General features: G+C 47.1%; 3 protein-coding genes across 3 annotated transcripts; 2 read left to right on the top strand and 1 right to left on the bottom strand.

The window, feature by feature from the left end:
• The first annotated feature begins 854 nt into the window (after positions 1-854).
• Positions 855-3,985, top strand: KLF18 (KLF transcription factor 18). Its single transcript, XM_032159181.2, has 2 exons — positions 855-3,156; positions 3,795-3,985. The coding sequence occupies exons 1-2, from the start codon at positions 900-902 to the stop codon at positions 3,983-3,985; spliced, it is 2,448 nt and encodes an 815-aa protein (XP_032015072.1). The 5' UTR covers positions 855-899.
• A 3,872-nt stretch (positions 3,986-7,857) lies between these two features.
• KLF17 (KLF transcription factor 17) lies at positions 7,858-21,205 on the bottom strand. The gene is made up of 4 exons (XM_032160557.2): positions 21,038-21,205; positions 11,839-12,679; positions 11,285-11,523; positions 7,858-8,529 (listed from the first exon to the last, which is right to left on the bottom strand). The coding sequence occupies exons 1-3, from the start codon at positions 21,197-21,199 to the stop codon at positions 11,285-11,287; spliced, it is 1,242 nt and encodes a 413-aa protein (XP_032016448.1). The 5' UTR covers positions 21,200-21,205; the 3' UTR covers positions 7,858-8,529.
• Positions 17,529-17,983, top strand: LOC116473061 (small nuclear ribonucleoprotein Sm D1-like). Its single transcript, XM_032758227.2, has one exon. It carries the CDS (start codon positions 17,531-17,533, stop codon positions 17,888-17,890), a length of 360 nt encoding a protein of 119 aa, XP_032614118.1. The 5' UTR covers positions 17,529-17,530; the 3' UTR covers positions 17,891-17,983.
• Positions 21,206-22,342: the final 1,137 nt, after the last annotated feature.

The following is a 22,342-nucleotide window of genomic DNA, read 5'->3' as shown; positions in this document are numbered from 1 at the left end:
CATACTTTCTGATTCATAGGTGGCACCTTTTAGCTGTGTCCTCACTTGGTAGAAGTAAAGAACTCTGACGCTTATACCCTTAAAAGAACACTCATCTCATTCTTGAAGGCTCTGTCTCCATGACCTAATCATCTCCCAAAGGTGCTGCCTTCTAATACAATCACACTGGAAATTCAGTTTTAGCATACGAAATTTGGAGAAACACAAACATTCAGTCCATAGTAGAATGGTTCCTAGAAGCTGGTGGTTTCCATGATGGTTCTCAGGAGGCTAGAATCAGTGGGTGCCCCCAGGGAGATCTCTGGGAGAAATGTCCCCATTTATCTAGGGGACTATAAGGACCCAGAGCCAGATAGGTCCAGTACAAATTAAGAGTCTCCCGCCTGGGCCAAGTCAATTTACTTCCCTGGATTTCTATTTTCCTTAAAATGGGATTAATTATGACCCTTATTTTCTGGGGTCATGGTGGAAATGAAATGAGATAATTTATTTGAAAGTTTAATCAGCTGAATCTCTGGTAAGATGTCTGGAGAAGAGACTTTGGAAAAGCCTCTGGGGTAAGATGTCTTCAGAGGATGATAGGAGATTCACAACATCCATCTAGACTCTCATCTCCATTGGTAGATAGGAGTAGCTTAGTAAAAGTTTCCACTTTTAAAATGTTACTCTGTGTGTGGAGGGGACACTGGATGAAGTTAACTCCAGAGTCAGCTGAGAGGCAACTACAGGCTTCTAGGCAAGAGATGATAGTGGGCTGGATTAGGATAGGGTCAACAGGGATGGAGAAGGAGGGTATGTGGGGATTGGAATTTGAGCTGGGATGAACCCCTGACCTATTAATTTTTTTGCAGGATCCCATAACTAAAGATCTAGTTCAGTTATCAGGCAACAGCAAAGAGATGGATTCCAGTCTCCTCCAGGCAATTGAGGAAATTGAGAATTTTTTCCAGCATCTCTCTGAGCGACATACAGAACAGGCAAAAACCCCAGATGCACCAGAACCAAAGAACTGTATGCCTCTGACTGCCCATGCTGAGGAGAGCCAACATGAGTCAACCCAGAGCAAGACGATGCCTCCCTTGGGGCCCACAATGATGATTTCTGCATGCACTAACATCCCTGGGACAGTTCTCGCCCAGGACCTAACAATGCACCCTCTTAAAGCCCTTGAAGACCTAAGTGAGACTTATTCCATGGGCCAGAAAGTGACTTCCTTTGATCAGATAAAACACACAGCAGGCTCCCAGATGACAGATGTTACTGACATCCCAAAGTCATCACCCACTGATTGCCAGAAGACAACCATCACTGCAAGCAACACGACAATCTCCAATGAAAGTAGCCAGCTGAACACCCCAAGTAGTGACCAGACCCTTAATGAGAGTCAGATACCAGCCCTGCATGGAGATCACATGAAGACCCTCAGTGATAACCAGACTCTCTGTGGGGACCAGGTGACCTTCAGTAGTGACCAGACCCTCACTGATGGTCATACAGTGACTTCCAGTAGCGATGAGACCCTCTCTGGGGGCCAGATGACAACAAGTCTAAACCTCTATGGAGGTTTATCCATTGATAACCAGACCCTCTGTGGGGAGCAGATGACAACCTCCAGTGGTAACCAGGCCCTCTACAGGGAGCAGGTGACGACCTCCACTAGTAACCAGACCCTCTGTGGGGAGCAGGTGATGACATCTACTGGTAATCACATGCTCTACAGGGGGCAGATGACGACCTCCACTGGTAACCAGACCCTCTGTGGAGAGCAGATGACGACCTCCACTGGTAACCAGGCCCTCTACAGGGAGCAGGTGACGACCTCCACTGGTAACCAGACCCTCTGTGGAGAGCAGATGACGACCTCCACTGGTAACCAGGCCCTCTACAGGGAGCAGATGACGACCTCCACTGGTAACCAGACCCTCTACGGGGGGCAGATGACAACCTCCACTAGTAACCAGGCCCTCTACGGGGGGCAGATGACGACATCCACTAGTAACCAGACCCTCTACGGGGGGCAGATGACGACCTCCACTGGTAATCAGACCCTCTACGGGGGGCAGATGACGACCTCCACTAGTAACCAGACCCTCTGTGGGGAGCAGATGACGACATCCACTAGTAACCAGACCCTCTACGGGGGGCAGATGACGACCTCCACTGGTAACCAGGCCCTCTACGGGGGCCAGATGACGACCTCCACTAGTAACCAGACCCTCTACTGGGGGCAGATGACGACCTCCACTGGTAACCAGACCCTCTACGGGGGGCAGATGACGACCTCCACTGGTAACCAGACCCTCTACGGGGGGCAGATGACGACCTCCACTGGTAACCAGACCCTCTATGGGGGGCAGATGACGACCTCCACTAGTAACCAGACCCTCTACGGGGGGCAGATGACGACCTCCACTGGTAACCAGACCCTCTATGGGGGGCAGATGACGACCTCCACTAGTAACCAGACCTTCTACGGGGGGCAGATGACGACCTCCACTAGTAACCAGACCCTCTACGGGGGGCAGATGACGACCTCCACTGGTAACCAGACCCTCTACGGGGGGCAGATGACGACCTCCACTGGTAACCAGACCCTCTACGGGGGGCAGAATATGATGACCTCCACTAGTAACCAGACCCTCTATGGGGGGCAGAATACGATGACCTCCACTAGTAACCAGACCCTCTACGGGGGGCAGATGATGACCTCCACTGGTAACCAGACCCTCTATGGGGGGCAGAATATGATGACCTCCACTAGTAACCAGAACCTTTATGGGGGGCAGAATATGAACTCCATTGATAACCAGGCCCTCTATGGAGGCCAGATGGCAACATATAGTGGCAACTCGACCCTCTCTGGGGACCAGATGCTGACTCTTCAGGTGGGCAATATGACAACGCTCACTGATGACCACAGCCTTTATGGGGGATATATGATGTCCCATCCGTTCTCATCATTGCCATACCCAGGATTCCTATGCTCTTCAAGTTCCCATTTGATTCAAGGACAACTACCAGAAAAGCAGAAGACGCAGAGCTGCCAGTTCTGGAAGAATCCTGAGGTTTCAAGGCCCTATGTCTGCACTTACGAGGACTGCAAGATGTCTTATTCAAAGGCTTGCCACCTCCGAACCCACATGCGCAAGCACACTGGTGAGTGAGGGCCCAGGAACAGGGGTGAGGGGCAAGTGGCTACAGATTTGTGCCTTTACAAAGCCCTGGGAGCATTTGAGATTGCTGCCACTTCCTTTAAGCCAGGGATTCAAGAAGATTCTATAATAGAAAAGGTTGGCACCTTCAGAAGGGTGGATAAAGCAGTCCTAGGGACAGGCTCTAGGCCTGGACCAGAGCCAGGCTGGCTATAGCCTTTAGTGGTGTTGACTGCTGGTTTGATGGGAATAAGTGGAGGGATTTGTTTGGCCTCTTGCAGGTAGATGTTCTTGACGCTATTTCTACCAGGACCGTCACTTCATAGTGACAGGGCCCCCAGGCCCCACTTCCCTCATCCTCCTTATTCCCCCCACTAACTTGCCTGCCAATAACTGTCTCTCCTCCTGTTTTTTTTTTCTTCCTTTCCTCTTCTTCCCTTCTTCACAGTTTTCCTCTTGTCTCTCCAGCTTTTGCGGCCCTCATTCCCCTCCTCCTTCACTCACCTCCCCCACTCCCGTCTCCTCTGGCACTCCCTCTCCCACTCCAACTTGTTCAAAAACTTTTTCTTGTTCACTTTCAATGTCCCTGCCCTACCTCACCCTGATGTATGACAGGTCTCTCTCTCTCTCTGTTTGGTCCAGGGGAGAAGCCCTATGTATGTGATGTAGAGGGATGTACGTGGAAATTTGCCCGCTCAGATGAGCTCAACAGACACAAGAAAAGGCACACTGGGGAAAGGCCCTACCTGTGTTCAATATGCAGCAAGAATTTTGCAAGATCTGATCACCTAAAGCAGCATGCAAAGGTCCACAACATTCGCCCAGGATTATGAACCCTTCAGCCCATGAGGAAATGTGTACAGCTAAAAGATTCTCCCTACTGAGTTTGTTTCCCTTGAACAAGCTCCCCTATTTCCCTATGCCAGTAGCTAGTAGGTGCTTAATATTATTCATAAGTTTTCTAAAATATACAAAGAAAGTAGGTATGCGTTTTCATACAAAAACTGGATGACTTTCAACTTGAAACCAGAAGCACTCTTCATTCATTCCCCTCTCTCAGGGTAATAGCTTTTATCAGCATGCTGTGAATCCTTCTAGATCCTACTCTGTATTTACCTGTATGTGTACTTTTAAAAATGTATCTATGTAGGTGATTGAGATTGATATGTATATAGCTCAGAGGGTAAAGAATGAAACTTTTTTTTGTCTGTAGCTGAGTCCATGTTTCTTTGGAGATTCATTCCTATGAGGTGAAAAGGAGAGGATGCTCAGTCACGTCCAGTGTAAAATGGTCTCAGGTTAAATGGACTTTGCTTAGATGAGTACTTAGCCTATTCAAAGCTTCAACCTCAGTCAGGTGTAGTGGCTCATGCCTGTAATCCTAGCACTTTGAGAGGCCAAGGTGGGCAGATTGCTTGAGCCTGGGAGTTCTAGACTAGCCTGGGCAACATGGCAAAACTCTGTCTCTACAAAAAAAAATACAAAAATTAGCCGGGTGTGGTGGTGCATGCCTATAGTCCCAGCTACTTGGGAGGCTGAGCTGGGAGGATCACTTGAGCTCAGTAGTTGGAGTTGCAGTGAGCTATATTCACACCACTTCACTCTAGTCTGGGCGACATAGTGAGACCCTGTCTCAAAAAAAAAAAAAAGATATTGTGTAATATTGTATATGAAATATATTGAATAAGATATTTAAGTTATAAGTAGAAAAAACGAGCACTTGTAAGAGCTCATCACCCAGTGTCATGCAATCAGATGTTGAGATGGCCAATTGGAACAATGAGCCAGATGGAAAGGAATGATCAAGCCTTATTTACTGACTGCTACAGAGCAGATGGGAGAGATAGCCTTAGCGAAGACCCCAAATAAGGAGGCCTCTGCATGGAAGCATCATCGTCCTTCAACGAGTCACATAAACTCAGGGTATAAAACTCTGCACTGGCTGCTTTCCGGGGTCCTTCAGCTGTGGTACAAGTGGGACACATGCAGTTAAGACTCCATCCCCCCTGGGCAGCTTTCCTGACCCTTGGGGGACTAACTCCCAATGAATCCTAGATTGTTGTCCCTTGCTGCCTGTTAGTAATAAACCTATTTTATTTAACTTGTTGTGTGTATGGGTGTCATTGGATCTCACTGGACTCAGACAAGCTGATAACCAGTGCACAGTGAACCTGCTTTATGGTGGGGATGCCAAGTCCTTGACTATAGCTCCTTTCAGAAACCTGCAATGCCCCGGCTATGTGCCAAGTCTGGTGAGCTCCCCTACCCATCCTTCTGTCTATCTTCTAGAATTGATGACTACCCTGAATTTTGTATATATAAATCCCTTGATACATTTATCAAAAATGCATGTATTCAAAGATAATTTGCAGGGTTTTTTGGTTTTGAGCTTCATAAATATTATACTAAGCTATATAACTTATACTAAGTTTCTTCTGAAATTCCCTTGTTTTCAACACATTATCTCTAAGATTTCATCCATGTTATTACTAAGGCCAATAAAAAGAATCCATAACAACCCCAAACAAAACTTCTCTACATTGTCAACACACCAGGGTGGGTGTGGGGGAGTGAGAGACCAAAGAAATCTGAGAGTGCGCTAGAGTCTTACATGAAGTACAACAACTATAAAAAGAAAAGATCATACAGCTGTTCCTCATTATCCAGACTTAATCTGCTAGATCATAAATTTTTAGACTAAAGGAGTTTTTATTTCATTAACCTAAATATGAAAAATAGTAACATATTCCCGACCCATCCAAAAACCCCAAACATTTCTTCAGATTTCACTACAACCCTTATATATTATAACAGTCTACCAAGGATTTCACATTATATAAAACCCCCAGGTGTGGTGGCTCACACCTATAGTCCCAGCACTTTGGGAGGCCAAGGCGGGCAGATCGCCTGAGCTCAGGAGTTCGAGATCAGCCTGACCAACATGGAGAAACAGTCTCTACCAAAAATACAAAATTAGCTGGGTGTGGTGGCACACAGCTGTAATCCCAGCTACTCAGGAGGCTGAGGCATGAGAATCACTTGAACCCAGGAGATGGAGGTTGCGGTGAGCCGAGATCGTGCCATTGCACTCTAGCCTGGGCGACAGAGCAAGACTCAGTCTCAAAAAAGAAAAAAGAACTGAAAAAAATGAACAGGGCATCAGTGACCTGAGGGACAATATCAAGTGCTCCATCATATAGGCAGACTGTGTGTCAGAAATAGAAGGTGGAGGAGAACCCCAAAATTTGACAAAACAATGCCCAAAATTTTTCCAAATTTTATTAAGACTACTAAACATTTACGTCGAAAAAGTTCAATGAATCCTAAACAGAATAAAGGTAAGTTCAAAACCATACAAAACCAATCACTATATTTAAGAACAGATACGCTATGTGGTAAAAACAATAAATAGCTAAGGCAAGATTAATCAAAATTCAGTATAGTGGTTACCTCTGCAAAGGATGGGGAATTCAAAGCTTTAAATGTACTGGTAGATCACTTTTCCTTCTTTTTCTTTGAATTTTATTTTTTACAGCAACAAGGTCACGCTGGTCTCAAACTTCTGGCCTCAAGTTATCCTAAGCATTTTTATTATTTTGTATTATTTTTCTTTTTCCTTTTTTTTTGACCTTCCTAACGTGAGTGCATTTATTATTAAATTGGATATATACAAAATATTTTTTGCAGGTATGATAGATATCACAATCAATGGAAAATGAATCGAGTTCATCCATTCTTCTTCTGTGTTACTTATAACACAAGTCAGGAACCTGGAAGTCATCATTGGCCTCGCCCTCACCTACCAAATCCAGTTAACTATCACTTTCCTACTTCTCCCTACCGTCACTCTCACACTCTGGCCAAAGCCACCTTGACTCTCACCTGAAATACTGCTATGTCCTTTCCTCTCCCTTACATCCTCACTCTAATCTAATCTCCATGTTGCAGCCAAAGAAAACAACCTTATCTCTCCATCTTGAATCTATCTCACCATCCCCTTTACTATCAGAAGCAAGAGTGACAAGTAAATTTCCCAAGACACCTCATAGCCAGGAAATGGCAGAGGCAGGATTCAAAATCTACTAGAGTCCACAGGTCTTGTTTGTTTTGAGATAGAGTCTCGCTCAGTCGCCCAGGCTGGAGTGCAATGGTGAGATCTCAGCTCACGGCAACCTCCACCTCCTGGGTTCAAGAGATTCTCCCATCAGCCTCCCAAGTAGCTAGGATTACAGGTGCCCGCCATATGCCAGGCTAATTTTTGTATTTTTTGTAGAGATGGGGTTTCACCATGTTGGCCAGGCTGGTCTCGAATCTTTAATCTCAAGTGATCCACCTGCCTCGGCCTCCAAAAGTGCTGGGATTACAGGCGTGAGCCACCGCGCCGGGCCCAATTTGTGCACTTCTAGTAACATCCCTCCTCTGCTAGATGTGACCTCCACAAGAGCAGGAGCCTGTTTTGCCCACCGTTGTAGTGCACGTCATACACCCTTGATCACTCTGGTCCTCTCCAAGTCCACTTCTTGGTGAAAACTAGGTCACCAAGCAGACAACAAGCAATCTGGTTTGCTGACCCTACCCACGAGGCTGTGTGTGAGCCAGGTAGGCTGGGGAACAGAGACTAGCCCTGGCCCAGTGAACCCGAGATGGCCTGCTCCATGGAAGGGATCTGGTGCCCTAGTAGAAAGACACTTTGAGTACCCAAGACTTCAATCCCTGGGGCTAGTGAATGGGTCATAAATGAGCCCCTTCTGCCCCTGTTCTTTTAATCATGTCCACTCCCCTCACATAGGAGCTTGGATGAAGGGCACTTGGATGTCCATCCCAGGTATACTGGGGCCACTAGTAACACAGACAAAGGCAGCAAAGCAGGACAGGGTCAGGGTAGGGGTGGGAGGGCAGGGGCAGGCACGGCCAAGGCTGTGGGGCTTCCCCAGAGGCCCAGATAGGCTTGAGCCCGCAGAGGACCAGCTTCTCTTCTTGGCAGCACTGATGACACATTATAAATGTTGTCTATGATCTTTCTGCTCTGCAGAGGCGGGGTGCCTTCATGCACCTCTGAATCCTTACTGTCTATGCCGTAGTTTCCAGAAGACAGACATGTCCAATGGTATATGTCCAAGAAATATGAGGTGCAGCTAGCCCCCATGAGTCCTTCGGGTCTGATGGAGGCACCTCCTTGAGAAGTCTTTCTTCCCTGACACATCCTTTAGTTAACTCCATGCTCCTCACCACGGGTCTCCACAGCCTTGGTGCGCTCAGTATTGTGGGCTCAAAAAACATTTTGCTGAATGAATGTAGAACTTGAAGACTGCCTCTCCTCTGAGCAGTTGCCATGTCCAGTGCTCTCTGCCTGGAATCCTCTTCCTTCTTCATTCACCTGTACAGTTTATTTCAAAATTTGAGGGATTACTAGGTGTTACACTCTTACTGGGCCCAGGGATTACCTCCTCCAGAAAGCCTTTCTGACCCTTCCATTAGGGGCTCCTGTTCCCCATGGCTACTGTACCGAGGTGGACCTCTGAGCCCCCAGATCAAGATGGTCCCTTGAGCACAGAAATCAGCTCTGATTCATCTCTCTGTGCTTGGCACCAGCCTGGGTTCTGGAAACACCCATAGAAGGCACCATCTTCTTAGGGAAGAGACCACCTCTGGGGCAGACAGACCCTGGTTGGGATTCTAGCTCTGCACTTGATAGCTTGGCCAAGTTCCTTTCTCTCTATCAGTTTGCTAGAGTAAAACAGCCTGCCGAGTCTAAATATGAGGTTCTAAACTACCTGGCTGGTTTGCCAGGATAGTCATTATCCCTTTAACCTCAAGGGAGAGCAGAGAAAGCTAGGCCACTTAATATCTGGTGCTTGGTAGTCCAGGGACCTAAGGAAGTTGGGAGGAGAAGAAGTTACAGTGAGATTCATCTTTATTTGCCCCAGTCTTAGGTCCTCCTTTCCCTCCTAGTCCTCAGTCACCTAGAAAACAGAGCCTGGGCCGGGCGTGGTGGCTCACACTTGTAATCCCAGCACTTTGGGAGGCTGAGGCTGGCGGATCACGAGATCAGGAGATCGAGACCACGGTGAAACCCTGTCTCTACTAAAAATACAAAAAATTAGCCGGGCGTGGTGGTGGGCGCCTGTAGTCCCAGCTACTCGGAGAGGCTGAGGCAGGAGAATGGCGTGAACCCGGGAGGCGGAGCTTGCAGTGAGCCGAGATTGCGCCACTGCACTCCAGCCTGGGCTATGGAGCGAGACTCCGTCTCAAAAAAAAAAAAAAAAAGAAAAAGAAAACAGAGACTGAAAACAAGAACTAAGTACTGGTGTTTTATTTGGAGAGGTGCAAACCCAAGGCATTGGAAGTGAGAAAATGGAAGAAAGGCAGGAAAGAATGGGAAGTAACGCAAGGTGATGTATTTAACAGGCTGGGGTGGGCACTGCTTCATGACAAGCCTTGCAGAGGGCACAGTAATTGTGTCCACTGGCTACTTGGGAGGTCTCCCCATTGATGGTACTGTTTTGGAGAATTGGTGCCATGCAGCAATTCATGAAAGGTAGGGAAAAGGGGGGAATTGATCTGCCTGAGTCTCACCTATCTCCCATTTTCCACTAGTCAAAAAAAAAAATTTTTTTTTGAGATGGAGTCCTGCTGTCGCCCAGGCTGGAGTGCAATGGCACAATCTTGGCTCACCGCAACCTCCACCTCCCAGGTGCAAGCCATTCTCCTGCCTCAGCCTCTTGAATAACTCGGACTACAGGCGCATGCCACCATGCCCAGCTAATTTTTGTATTTTTAGTAGAGACACGGTTTCATCATATTGCCAGGCTAGTCTCGAACTCCTGACCTTGTGATCCACCCGCCTCAGCCTCCCAAAGTATTGGGATTGCAGGTGTGAGCCACCACGCCCGGCCTCAAATTTTATCCCATAAATATTAACTCCCAGCCAGACACCATGGCTTATGCCTGTAATCCCAGCATTTTGGGAAGCTGAGGTGGGCAGACCACTTGAGGCCAGGAGTTTGAGATTAGCCCAGCCAACATGGTGGAACCCTGTTGGTGGCACGTGCCTGTAATCCCAGCTATTCAAGAGGCTGAAGCAGGAGAATCGTTTGAACCCGGGAGGCAGAGGTTGCAGTGAGCTGAGATCGTACCACTGTACTCCAGCCATGGTGACAGAGCAAGACTCCATCTCAAATAAATAAATTTCCCCACACTTCTAAGTTTGCTGCCAGCAACTTGGGATGCCAGATCCTGTGCCCTATGCTAGGGCATTCCATCCAAGTCTGTAAAGTGGTGGGAAGAAACAGAAACTCTGGGTACATGGCCAGTGAGTGCCAGGGAGAATGATGCAGTATATGTGCCATGTCCAATACAGTCCAAAACTAGCTTTTTCATTTTCTGGAAGAAACAAAGCATAGTGATCCAAGAACTTTCTCCAGGTCACGTGGATACTAAGTGGCAAATTCAGGATTTGAAAATAGTCTGGCTCTGGAAATTGGATTTTATGTAGCAAGCAAAGGAGTCACTAAAGGGTTTTAAGCTGGGGAGCGACAAGAAATAAAGAGCATTTTAATGAAGCTCCCAGTCTCTACTGTGCTCCACATTCCCATCTGACTAAACTCCAGCAGAAGCAGGTGGCCCCAGAGAGGTTAAGGGCATCCGAGACAGGGTTTGAGGAGTCTCTGGCTCCAGAGCTCCGTGTGGGTTTCAACACTGACCCATAATCTTCCTGTCTTCATCTAATCCTACACCTACCAAAGAGAAGAGCTGGTCAGAGGCAGGTAGGATCTGTGTAGAAAAGCCAGAATGAGGCCAGGCGCAGTGGCTCACGCCTGTAATCCCAGCACTTTGGGAGGCCGGGGTGGGTGGATCACGAGGTCAGGAGATCGAGACTATCCTGGCTAACACAGTGAAACCCCGTCTCTACTAAAAATACAAAAAATTACCCGGGCCTGGTGGCACGTGCCTGTAGTCCCAGCTATTCGTGAGGCTGAGGCAGGAGAATCACTTGAACCTGGGAGGTGGAGGGTGCAGTGAACCGAATCGCACCACTGCACTCCAGCCTGGGAGACAGAGCGAGACTCCGTCTCAAACAAATAAAAAGGAAAAAGGAAAAAGAAAACTCAGAATGAGGAGAGGAGACTGACCTAAGGACCAGCAGCAGGAGGACTGTCCTGCTCTCCCTCGTGGGCCTGTGGGTCTGAGGGTGCCGGCCGATGAGTTTTCTGGTGTTGCTTGAGATGGTCAGACCTCATGAACTCCCGGCTGCACTGATCACATTTATATGGTCGATATCTGGTGTGTACTCGCATATGTCGTCTAAGCTCATCAGAACGGAAGAAAGACCATGAACAACTTTCCCAGTTGCAAGAATACGGCCTCTCACCTGGGAACGACAAGGGAGAGATGGAATTTAGAATAGAGTAGGAAGGAAGGGGTCTGACTCTGTGAGGCAGAGCAGTCCAGGCTGAGGATTCAAAAGGGAAAGTCCAAGGAACCAGGGAGAGGCAACACAATCAGGAGTGCCCGCCCCAGTCATCTTGGCACAGTCCTCCTGTATGGCAAGTCGGGGGGCCAGTCTAGCTTAGCTCCAAGCTTGGAAGATGAAAGGCTCATCCCAAACAATTACCCACCAGTGGCCCAGGACAAATCTAAAGCCCAGAGACTCCTCCATCCCCACCCCTCCTGACACCTCCTTCACCTGTGTGCTTGCGCTGGTGGCTCACGAGATGGGAGCGTTTGGTATAAGCTTTTCCGCAGTTCTCGTAGTCGCAGCAGTAAGGCCTTGCCTCTGAGGAGCCCCCTCTACCAGTCCTTTGCTGAGGCCTGGAGTTCTTCTCTGCTGTCTGTGGAGCAGGTCCGGGCTGCTCCGGTAGAAATGGGCCTTCTTGAGAGTCTGGCTGACTGACAAGAGAGGACTGAGATCCTAAAACCAGCAATGACTGGGACTCAGCTAGGGGCATCCCAAGGTCATGGGCATCTTGCGGGGGCAACTTCTGAGCCATGGAGGGGAGCACTGCCTGGGCCTCAGTGGAAGGCACGGTCGGGCCCAACAACGTTTCATCAGAAGGTACTGTCGAGAGGCCAGGGTAAGGCATTGGAGGGGTCCCAGTGTGGGACATCATTGGGATTCCAGTGCAAGCCGAGACTGGCAGCCCATTGGGGGGCATCCTTAGATTCTCACTGAAGGGCCTGGCCACCCTTGGAATATTGGGCTCTCCTATGGGCATTAGTTGGGGCCTACTGAAAATCATCTCTTGCTGAGGGGGAGACACTCTCTGACAGTAAGTCATCTGGGAAGGAGTGAGAGTCGCTTGGGGGCAGTAGCTCATACCACGCTCAGGCAGTGGCATACTGAACTGTGGCCCCCCTTCATCCACATTCTGCCCCGGTGCCTCAACAGACACCAAAGGGGACCCCAGCATCTCTGCGCTGTGAGGAAAGTGCTGCATGCTTGGTAGGCCTTGGTTCCAAGAGGTGTGCACTCCAGAGCTTCCAGAAGATGAAGACATGTTCAAGATGGGCGCTGAGCTCTCGTTATCCTTGGGGAAAAAGAGTCAGGTGATTTTTGCTCAAATTCCAGTTCCACATGTTCCTCCTCTTCATCCCCACACCCCATCCTAATCCAGCCCTCTATTTCCATCTCTTGCTGGAATTAGCCTGCCGCCAGACCATTTCCCAGCTTGGGCTTTTTTTTTTTTTTGAGACAGAGTCTTGCTCTGTTGCCCAGGCTGGAGTGCAGTGGCGCAATCTCGGCTCACTACAACTCCGTCTCCCGGGTTCACGCCATTCTCCTGCCTCAGCCTCTCCGAGTAGCTGGGACTACAGGCGCCCGCCACCACGCCTGGCTAATTTTTTGTATTTTTAGTAAAGATGGGGTTTCACAGTGGTCTGTCTCGATCTCCTGACCTCGTGATCCGCCCGCCTTGGCCTCCCAAAGTGCTGGGATTACAAGCGTGAGCCACCGCGCCCGGCCCCAGCTTGGGCTTTCTAACATGCGGTCTGGCTGATACAAGCCCCACGGAAGCCTAAATGCAACGCATGCCACTTTCCCTCGGACATGTTTTTGGTTTTTATTTCACACAAAGCAACAAAGAGAGCAAATAAAACAGTCCATAACCTACACCTTCAGCAAAACTGAGAAAATGTTCAAACTCCAATTTTTTTTTTCTTTTTACTGAGACAGAGTTTCGCTCTTGTTGCCCAGGCTGGACTGCAATGGCGCGATCTCGGCTCACCGCAACCTCTGTCTCCCGGGTTCAAGTGATTCTCCTGCCTCAGCCTCCTGAGTAGCTGGGATTACAGGCATGCACCACCACGTCCGGCTAATTTTGTGTTTTTAGTAGAGACGGGGCTTCTCCATGTTGGTCAGGCTGGTCTCGAACTCCCGACCTCAGGTGATCCGCCCACCTTAGCCTCCCAAAGTGCTGGGATTACAGGCGTGAGCCACTGCGCCCGGCCCAAACTCCAAATTATACATAAGTGTGAAAGTGAAAGAACATCCTAAACCAGCAGAACGGGTGCAGAAAGCCACAGAGATAGAAGGAATTGAGGCTGCAGATGGGTTTTGGCTGTGGCAAAACTTAGACATCATCTGCAAATATTTACAGCGTCTGCCCTGAGTGGGAACTGTCTGGGCAGGTCTGAGATCAAGCATTGGAGGAGATATGGGGAAAAGGCAGATGTGAAAAAAACACTTCTTAAAAAAAGGGATGGGGGTTGTCTGGAAGTCAGGGGCAGTATCCCTTAATGACTGACTTGCATGAAGGGTAAGAAAGAGATTGGTGGTAGAAGGTCTTAAAATAGGATAGGAGCCAAGAACCATATTTTTAAAAACTGTCAGTAGGCCAGGCGCAGCGGCTCACAACTATGTAATCCCAGCACTTTGGGAGGCTGAGGCAGGTGGATTGCTTGAGCTCATAAATTTCAAAAAGAAAAGCAAAATCAGCTAGGTGTGGTGGCGTGTGCCTGTAGTCCCAGCTACTTGGGAGGCTGAGGCAGGAGAATCACTTGAGTCCAGGAGGCCGAGGTTGCAGTGAGCTGAGATTGTGCCATTGCACTCCAGCCTGTGCTGACAGAGTGAGACCCTGTCTCAAGAAGACAACAGCAACAAAAAAGTCCATTACTGTAGCAATAGAAGAGGGAGCTCTTGAGTTGAGAAACGAATAAAGCTACCCTATATCTCCTATTCACTCTTCAATTGGGACGGTCCAGAAAAGAACAATCCATTCAAATATGACAACCAAAAGAGAAGTTTAAAATACAATATCCATACAAGATACTAAACCATCAAGACAGAAATTGAAGATTGCAATTAAAAAAAAAGTCACCAGAAAATTGTTGCTACAAATCAAGGGAAAATGTAACAACCTTCAAACACAAGAAAGAAAAGAAAAGAGAAGAAAGAAGAAAGAAAGAGAGAGAGAGACTAAAAAAGAAAGAGAAAAAGAAAGAAAGAAAAGAAGAAAGAAAGAAAGAAAGAAGAAAGAAAGAAAGAAAGAAAGAAAAAGAAAGAAAGAAAGGCGGGCAGATCACTTGAGGTCAGGAGTTCAAGGAAGGAAGGAGGGAGGGAGGGAGGGAAGGAAGGAAGGAAGGAAGGAAGGAAGGTAGGAAGGAAGGAAGGAAGGAAGGAAGGAAGGTAGGAAGGAAGGAAGGAAGGAAGGAAAAACTTGAAGCAATTACAACTTTTGCAGCAGTTATAGGAACATCACAGGTCAGAAATAGGGAAATTCAAAAAAGTTACATCCATACAACGGGATGGGGTTACATTAGAGAGTAGGGAATGGGGAAAGATAAGAAAGGGACACTGGACGGGCTACTATTTCTTGACCTGAGTGACAGTTTCACAGGTTTTACTTTGTAACAGCTCATTACTTTGTAGCAGCTGTACTTACATTCACTTTTCTGTTTGAGTGTCATTTTTAGCAATATGGTTTAAAATAAGTTAGTATTGCTAGGCAGCGCCTCATGCCTATGATCCTAGCTCTTTGGGAGGCCCAGGTGGAAGGACTGCTTGAGTCCAGGAGTTCAAGACCAGCCTGAGCAACATAGGGAATCCTCATCTCTATAAAGAATTAAAAAAAAAAAAAAAAAAACCAAGCCAGGCATGGTAGCATGCGCCTGTGGTCCCAGCCACTCAGGAGGCTGAAGTGGAAAGGATCACTTGAGCCTGGGAAGTTGAAGCTGCAGCGAGCTGTGATCGCATCACTGCTGTCCAGCCTGGGTGACAGAGTGAGACCCCATCTCAAAAAAAATAATAATAATGCTAAATTTAAATAGGAAATATTCTATACAAATTCACAATGTAAAATATATATATATTTTTTCTAGCTCTGTCCAGTAAAATAACCTATCGAAGCATTTGTGTTTCTAATAACAACATGTGCCTCTAGAGCCTAGACTTGTCTCTAATCCTATTCCTTGCTAAAAGTTAGACCAAGAATTTCCTGACTCCAAGACTGGGAAAAGGAAGGTTTAAGGGAGCCTGGTACATTTTGTGCCAGAAAATAAGGGAGCTTTCAAAGATTAGGATCGGGTCAAAAGGAGACAGGAAGTGACATCAAGGAAGATGGCAGTGTAGGAAGCACCAGGAACCTGTATCCTCAGCCTGGTAACTATCACACTGGCAGCATCTGTCTAAGTTTTTTGGAACAATGAAGGGTATTAAAGGTTTGTAACTTCCAAAGGAAGGCTTTGAAAGTAAATTGCAGTTAATTTTGGTCAACCTAAATTCTTAGGTAGGTAGTAGCTACCGATACACACCCCATGTTCCTGGAGCAACTTGCATGCAGCTTGCAGGAGCCAGAGTGGGCAATAAAAACCTTGTCCTCCAACTATTAGGGAATCTATATCCTGATTGTTATTTGCTGTTTCTGATTATGAGGTGCAGACAGAGGTAGGCAGCCATTGTGGCGACTCAACTCCCAATGTTACAACCCCCTCCTCTTCCCACTGAAGAGACTTGCAGATATGAATACAAACATCCGAGAAGCTCAACAAAATTCAAGTAGGATAAACTCACAGACCTATACCAAGAAACATTATAATAAAATGGTTGAGGCCGGGTGCGGTGGCTCACGCCTGTAATTCCAACACTTTGGGAGGCCTAGGCAGGCAGATCACTTGAGGTCAGAAGTTCAAGGCCAGCCTGGCCAACATGGTGAAACCCCGTTTCAACTAAAAATACAAAAATTATCCAGGTGTGGTGGTGGGCACCTGTAATCCCAGCTACTCAGGAGGCTGAGGCACGAGAATTGCTTGAACCCAGGAGGCAGAGGTTGCAGTGAGCCGAGATCACACTATTGCATTCCAGAGAGCGAGACTCTGTCTCAAAAATAAAAAATAAAACTGTTGAAAGCCCAAGACAAAGAGATAATCTTGAAAATAGCAAGAAGTGACTCATCGCTTATAGGGGATCCCACAAATTACCAGAAGCTCTTTCATCAAAAACCTTGGACACTAAAAGACCATGGGTTGATATATTCAAAGTACTAAAGGAAAAAAAATAACTATTAACCATCCTATATATGGCAAAAATGTCTTTGCAAAATGAGGAAGAAATTAGACATTCCCAGGTAGACAAAAGCTGAGAGATCATTACCACTAGACATGTCCTGCAAGAAATGCTAATGGCAGTCCTTCAGGTTGAAATGAAATGACGCTAGACAGTAGCTTGAAGCCATGTGAAGAAATCTGTCATAAGAAAAATTTCTGATAAGGGTAAATATATGGACAATTGTAAAAGTATTATTTTAACTTTGATATATAACTCCACTTTTTGTTTTCTACATGATTTAAAAGAATGCATAAAATTTATCCTTTTATTTTTTGACATAGAATGCATAAAAATGTAATTTCGTGAGATCAGTAACTGAAAAGAGCTGGGAATGGAGCTATACAGAAGCAGTTTTTATGTGCTATTGAAGTTAATCTGGTATAAATTCAAATTAGAATGTTATTGTCAAATGTAATCCCCATGGCAACCACAAAGGAAATAGCTAGAGAATACATACAAAAGGGGCCAGGCACAGCAGCTCACACCTGTAATCCCAGCATTTTGGGAGACAGAGGTGGGTGGATCACTTGAGGTCAGGAGTTCGAGACCAGCCTGGCCAACATGGTAAAACCCCATCTCTATTAAAAACATAAAGATTAGCCAAGTGTGGTGGCACGTGCCTGTAGTCCTCGCTACTCGGAGGCTGAGGCAGGAGAATTGCTTGAACCCAGGAGGTGGAGGCTGTAGTCAGCTGAGATCCAGCCACTGCACTCCAGCCTGGGGAGAGAGTGAGACTCTGTCTCAAAAAAAAAAAACGGCCATTTGTACTGCTGTCGGTCAGTATTCGGTTGTTGGATTCTGTGCACTATCGGACCCAAAGGGTGACGGCACCGCTAGGATGAAGCTCATGAGATTTTTGATGAAACTGAGTCATGAAATTGTAACCATTGCACTGAAGAACAGAACACAGGTCCATGGAACAATCACAGGTGTGGATGTCAGCATGAATACACATCTTAAAGCTGTGAAAACGACCCTGAAGAACAGAGAACCTGTACAGCTGGAAACGCTGAGTATTCGAGGAAATAACATTCGGTATTTTATTCTACCAGACAGTTTACCTCTGGATACACTACTTGTGGATGTTGAACCTAAGGTGAAATCTAAGAAAAGGGAAGCTGTTGCAGGAAGAGGCAGAGGCAGAGGAAGAGGAAGAGGACGTGGCCGTGTCAGAGGAAGAAGGGGTCCTAGGCGATAATCTCTCTCAAGATTACTGTTTCGAAGTCATACGGGATTTGGGATATTTTTTGCACAGGTTGTGTTTGTTTATGTCAGTTTTTAATAAACATAAATGTGGGACAAAAAAATGAAAAAAGGAAAAGAAATAAAGGAAAAGGAAATTTATTTTGCCATCCCTAAGGAAATTTAATTGAGGAAAAATTTAAATTTAGTGTTAAAACCAGTAGGTGAATGGCTGGTAGGAAACTGGACATTGGATACACACAAGGCAGAATCACACAGACTACTTTCTGACCACAAGGTAAATTTCAATAGAGATCAGTGAGGCTTTTCACTACCTTAACACAAGTATCACCAAGTGGTAGCCAGATGTGCCTCCTGATGTAATGCAAGATGAAACCTACCATACACATGAGACACTCTTGCCAAAAATCTTGAATCCAGTTAAACTGTAAAATCTAATCATAACTTAAAGGTAATACAAGTGATAGAAGATAAAGCTAAATGTTATCATGAGGAAGCAATCTGATATATCTGAAAGAAACATTTTATAAGACAAAAGTTAGCATCATGAAAAACTGAATCCCAATCATGAAAAAATAAAACTATTCTAATTCAGAGACTCAAGGGACATAATCACCAGATACAGTGTATGGTCTTAAATTCTGATTTGGACGTACCAGCTACAAAGTACATTTTAGGAATAGCTAGGGGCATTTGAATAAGGCTTGCATCTAAGATAATTTAAAGGAATTATCGGCTGGGCGTGGCGGCTTATGCCTGTAATCCCACCTTTTTGGAGGCTGAGGTGGGTAGATCATTTGAGGGCAGAAGATTGAGACCAGCCTGACAAACACAGCAAAACCCCTCTACTAAAAATACAAAAAATTAGCTGGGCGGAGTGGCACACGCCTGTAATCCCAGCTACTTGGGAGGCTGAGGCACGAGAATTGCTTGAACCTGGGAAGCAGAGGTTTCAGTGAGCTGAGATGGTGCCACTGCACCCCAGCCTGGACAACAGCGCCAAGACCCTGTCTCAAAAAAAGTGTGTATATATATATAAAATTTTGATACGTTTGATTATGTGGTTTCGGCTATAGAGAAAAATATTCATTTTTAAAAAAAACTCTAGAAGAGTTGTGAAGATCTTGTTTTATTTTTAATTTAATTAATTTTAGAGACAGGATCTCACTATGTTGCCCAGGCTGGAGTGCAGTGGCTATTCACAGGTGTGATCGTGGTGCACCACAGCCTAAAACTCCTGAGCTTAAACGAGCTTTCTGCTTCAGCCTCCTGGGCCGCTAGGACTACAGGTGTGAGCCACCACGCCCAGCCTTATCTGTTTTATTTACCACTATACGCTCAGCAACTAGCATAAGACAGACATATAATAGGAACCAGGTAAATGACTACTGGGTGGGCACCTCTGGGGTGCTCAGCCTCTCTTCCCTAACTCTCAGCAATGGCCCTCTTGTTTTCCCAGTCCTTCATGGCAAATTAAGTTGTCTAAACATAGCTTCACCAGTACTTCGCCTTATGATTCTCCCAAATTTGCTCTAGCCTCCATCTCTCCACAGAACCAGCTTTCATAAAGGTCACCACTGATGACTTCCATCCCACTATGACCAAGCAGCACTTTCCAGACTCCTCGCTTGACCTCTCAGGAGCTTATACGACCACTGGCCATACCCTTCTTATAATGCTTGGCCTCTCTAACACACATGGACACACTTTCCAAGCTTTTCTCCTTCCCTTCTCTCAGACCCCCTCCTTCACAGTCTCTTTTGCAGATTTCCCTTTCTCTGCTCTCTCTGGGCAAGCTTCCCTATGCCAGTGGCTCTGTTTCTGTTTACAGTTCAACTATTCCTAAATCTGGAATCTTTGCTCTGGCGAAGATGGCTCCTGAATTTTCCAGCTACCTGTTGTTTGAATCCTTTTGGATGGCCCACAGGCTCTCCCAATGGACTGCGTCCAAAATTCACTAGCATCTTTGCACACCTCCTTCAAACAACGGATTAATCTTGTCCTTCTCATCCTTCACTCTCTCAGAAAATGTCGCTATTGTCACCCAATTGTGCAAACAAGAAATCTGTTACTCTAGATGTCTCCCTCACCACCTAGGGACCAATGATTGTGGTCTCTGCCTCCAAAACATCTCCACAATCTGTGATACATCTAGCTTCTCCATCTCCACTCTCATTTCTGTAGGTAGGCCACCATTTGAATTCTCACCTGGATTATCACAAAAGCTTTCTAACTATTGCCTTGAATCCAGCCCACATCCACCAGGGCACTCCTTTGAAAATGCAAATCTAATTGAGACAGATTATGTTTAAACTCATCAATGGCTTCCTACTGCTCTTGGAATAAACAAGCCCTGAATGATCTCAGTGGTGTCCCTGGGGCCACCTTCCATCACTGTCTAGGCCCTGGTCTTTCAGTTCCTCCCAAGAGGAAGCATACAGCCTGTGGTCTTGGACCTGGGAACCTTTCACCTGAGGGTTCTCTAGTCCCAGAACAGAGTCTCAGCTGTCTCCTAAGCCTCCCAAATCGGGTCAAACACCTCTGGTATCTGCTCCCATGCGCCCCCGACTTCTCCTTCATGTAACGCTGTACAATTCCAATCATTCAGTTAACGATTTATTAATACAATTTTATATATATCTGTTTCATGGTAAATTCATCATTGTATTTCCAGAGTCTGGCAAAAGCCTACCACTTAGTAGGGCTCCAACTAACATTTTTTTTCTTCCTGTCGTTTCCTGCTCACTTCCTAACTTGGTCTTTGCTGTCCTGCCTACTCAAGTCCCTCGCCAGAAAGTTGCCTGGAACCCTCTTACCCCCCACGCGTCCAACACAAGCTCTACTGCTGGGCGAACATTGTTGGAATAAACGACGTATGATTTACACCCTCAATCTCACAACCCTCCCTTTCCAGTCCCTCCCCAATCTTCCATCCCTCCCTTTGCAACCCCTCCCCAGTCTCCCATCCCTCCCTTTGCAACCCCTCCCCAGTCTCCCATTCCTTCCTTTGCCACCCTTCCCCTCGGATTTCTACCCCTCGGGTTTCTGCTTCCTCCGCCTCCCCTCTCCTCCAAGGCCTCCCCTCCCCGCCGCCCCCTAGCCTGGGCCCGCCTGGCCTGCCAGGGGCTGGCACCCGACTCACCTGGGCAGCTTGGTGCGCTGCCTGCCACCGGCTCAGCTCCCCAGCCTCCTGTTCCATCTCAGCCTGCTGTCGGCCGTACATGAAGACTGGGTGGGGTCTAAACTCTCTACTGAAGAGACAGGGAAACAGCCACCACGGCGTCGCAGGCGGGTATCGGGACATCGCCACGCCACAATCACCTTCTATTTACCTATTTACAGCTGCGCCAGGGGGCGGGGTCAGGCCCCACCCGTCCCGCCCTACGCCGCCCCCGCAGCCCTGCCCCAGGCTGCCCACCCGCCCTCAGCATGCCCCAGCCAAGGCAGCCTCAGCCCACCCGCCCTCAGCATGCCCCAACCAAGGCAGCCTCACGGACAGCCACTTCAGGCCTTGAACGCTTCTTAAAGGAATTTGGTCCACCCACCCAACCCTCCCATTCCACCCTTCAGTCTGAGCAACTGTTTCACCCAAGTGGGGGCTGAGGACACCCAGGTCTCCGACTCCAGCCAGGAGGAGGCTGGAGAGAGAGACAAGGCTGGGTGTAGGGCCTCTGCCGATAGGAGAGCCTCCACCAGCACTCTATCAGGTCGGGATCTTTCCATAAGCTTTGGAAGGGCTGGAGGTTTCCTGCGACAGTCTGTGCACCTCTGTCCCTTGTCTGTACGAACTGAAGACTGGGAGCTGCATGGCACAATCTGTTTATTCCGCAGTGTTTACTGAGTGCCCAGTGTGTGTTGGGCACTGATCTGTGAACTAGGGGTAAAATGGTAAACAGGACAGAACAAAGTCCTTGCTGTCAATTTCCATCTTATATGAGAAGACAAGAAATGAGTAATAAAGTTGTTAACTATTATAATTTTAGATGGTGGTGAGTGCTATGGAAAACCAAAACAGAAATGTGAGCTGAAAATGAAATGCCTGAAAGGAGCCAGCCATAGGAAGATTGAAAGGCTCTAAGTCAAGAAAGAGCCCAACAGTGCTAGAAGGAAATTGAAGGCAGGGTGACCACAGTGATACCATATGGACAGTGACACGAGGACAGAAGGATAGGGCCTTGAAGACCGTAGAAAGGAATTTGGATTTTATTCTAAGTGTGGTGGGAAGCCACTGATGCTTTTAAACAGGATCTTGATATGATCTGATATATGTTTTTAAAATAAACCATTTGGCTCCTTATGGATTATAAGGGGCCAGAGGGGTGCAGAGACACCAGTTAGAAATCTAAAGGAGCTGCAGCTGGGCACAGTGGTTCACGCCTGTAATCCCAGCACTTTGGGAGGCTGAGGCGGGCAGATCACTTGAGGTCAGGAGTTTGAGACCAGCCTG

Source organism: Hylobates moloch, unplaced genomic scaffold (genome assembly GCF_009828535.3).
Source record: "Hylobates moloch isolate HMO894 unplaced genomic scaffold, HMol_V3 SCAFFOLD_8, whole genome shotgun sequence".
Classification (NCBI taxonomy): Eukaryota; Metazoa; Chordata; class Mammalia; order Primates; family Hylobatidae; genus Hylobates; species Hylobates moloch.
This window is presented reverse-complemented; position numbering and strand designations above follow the sequence as displayed.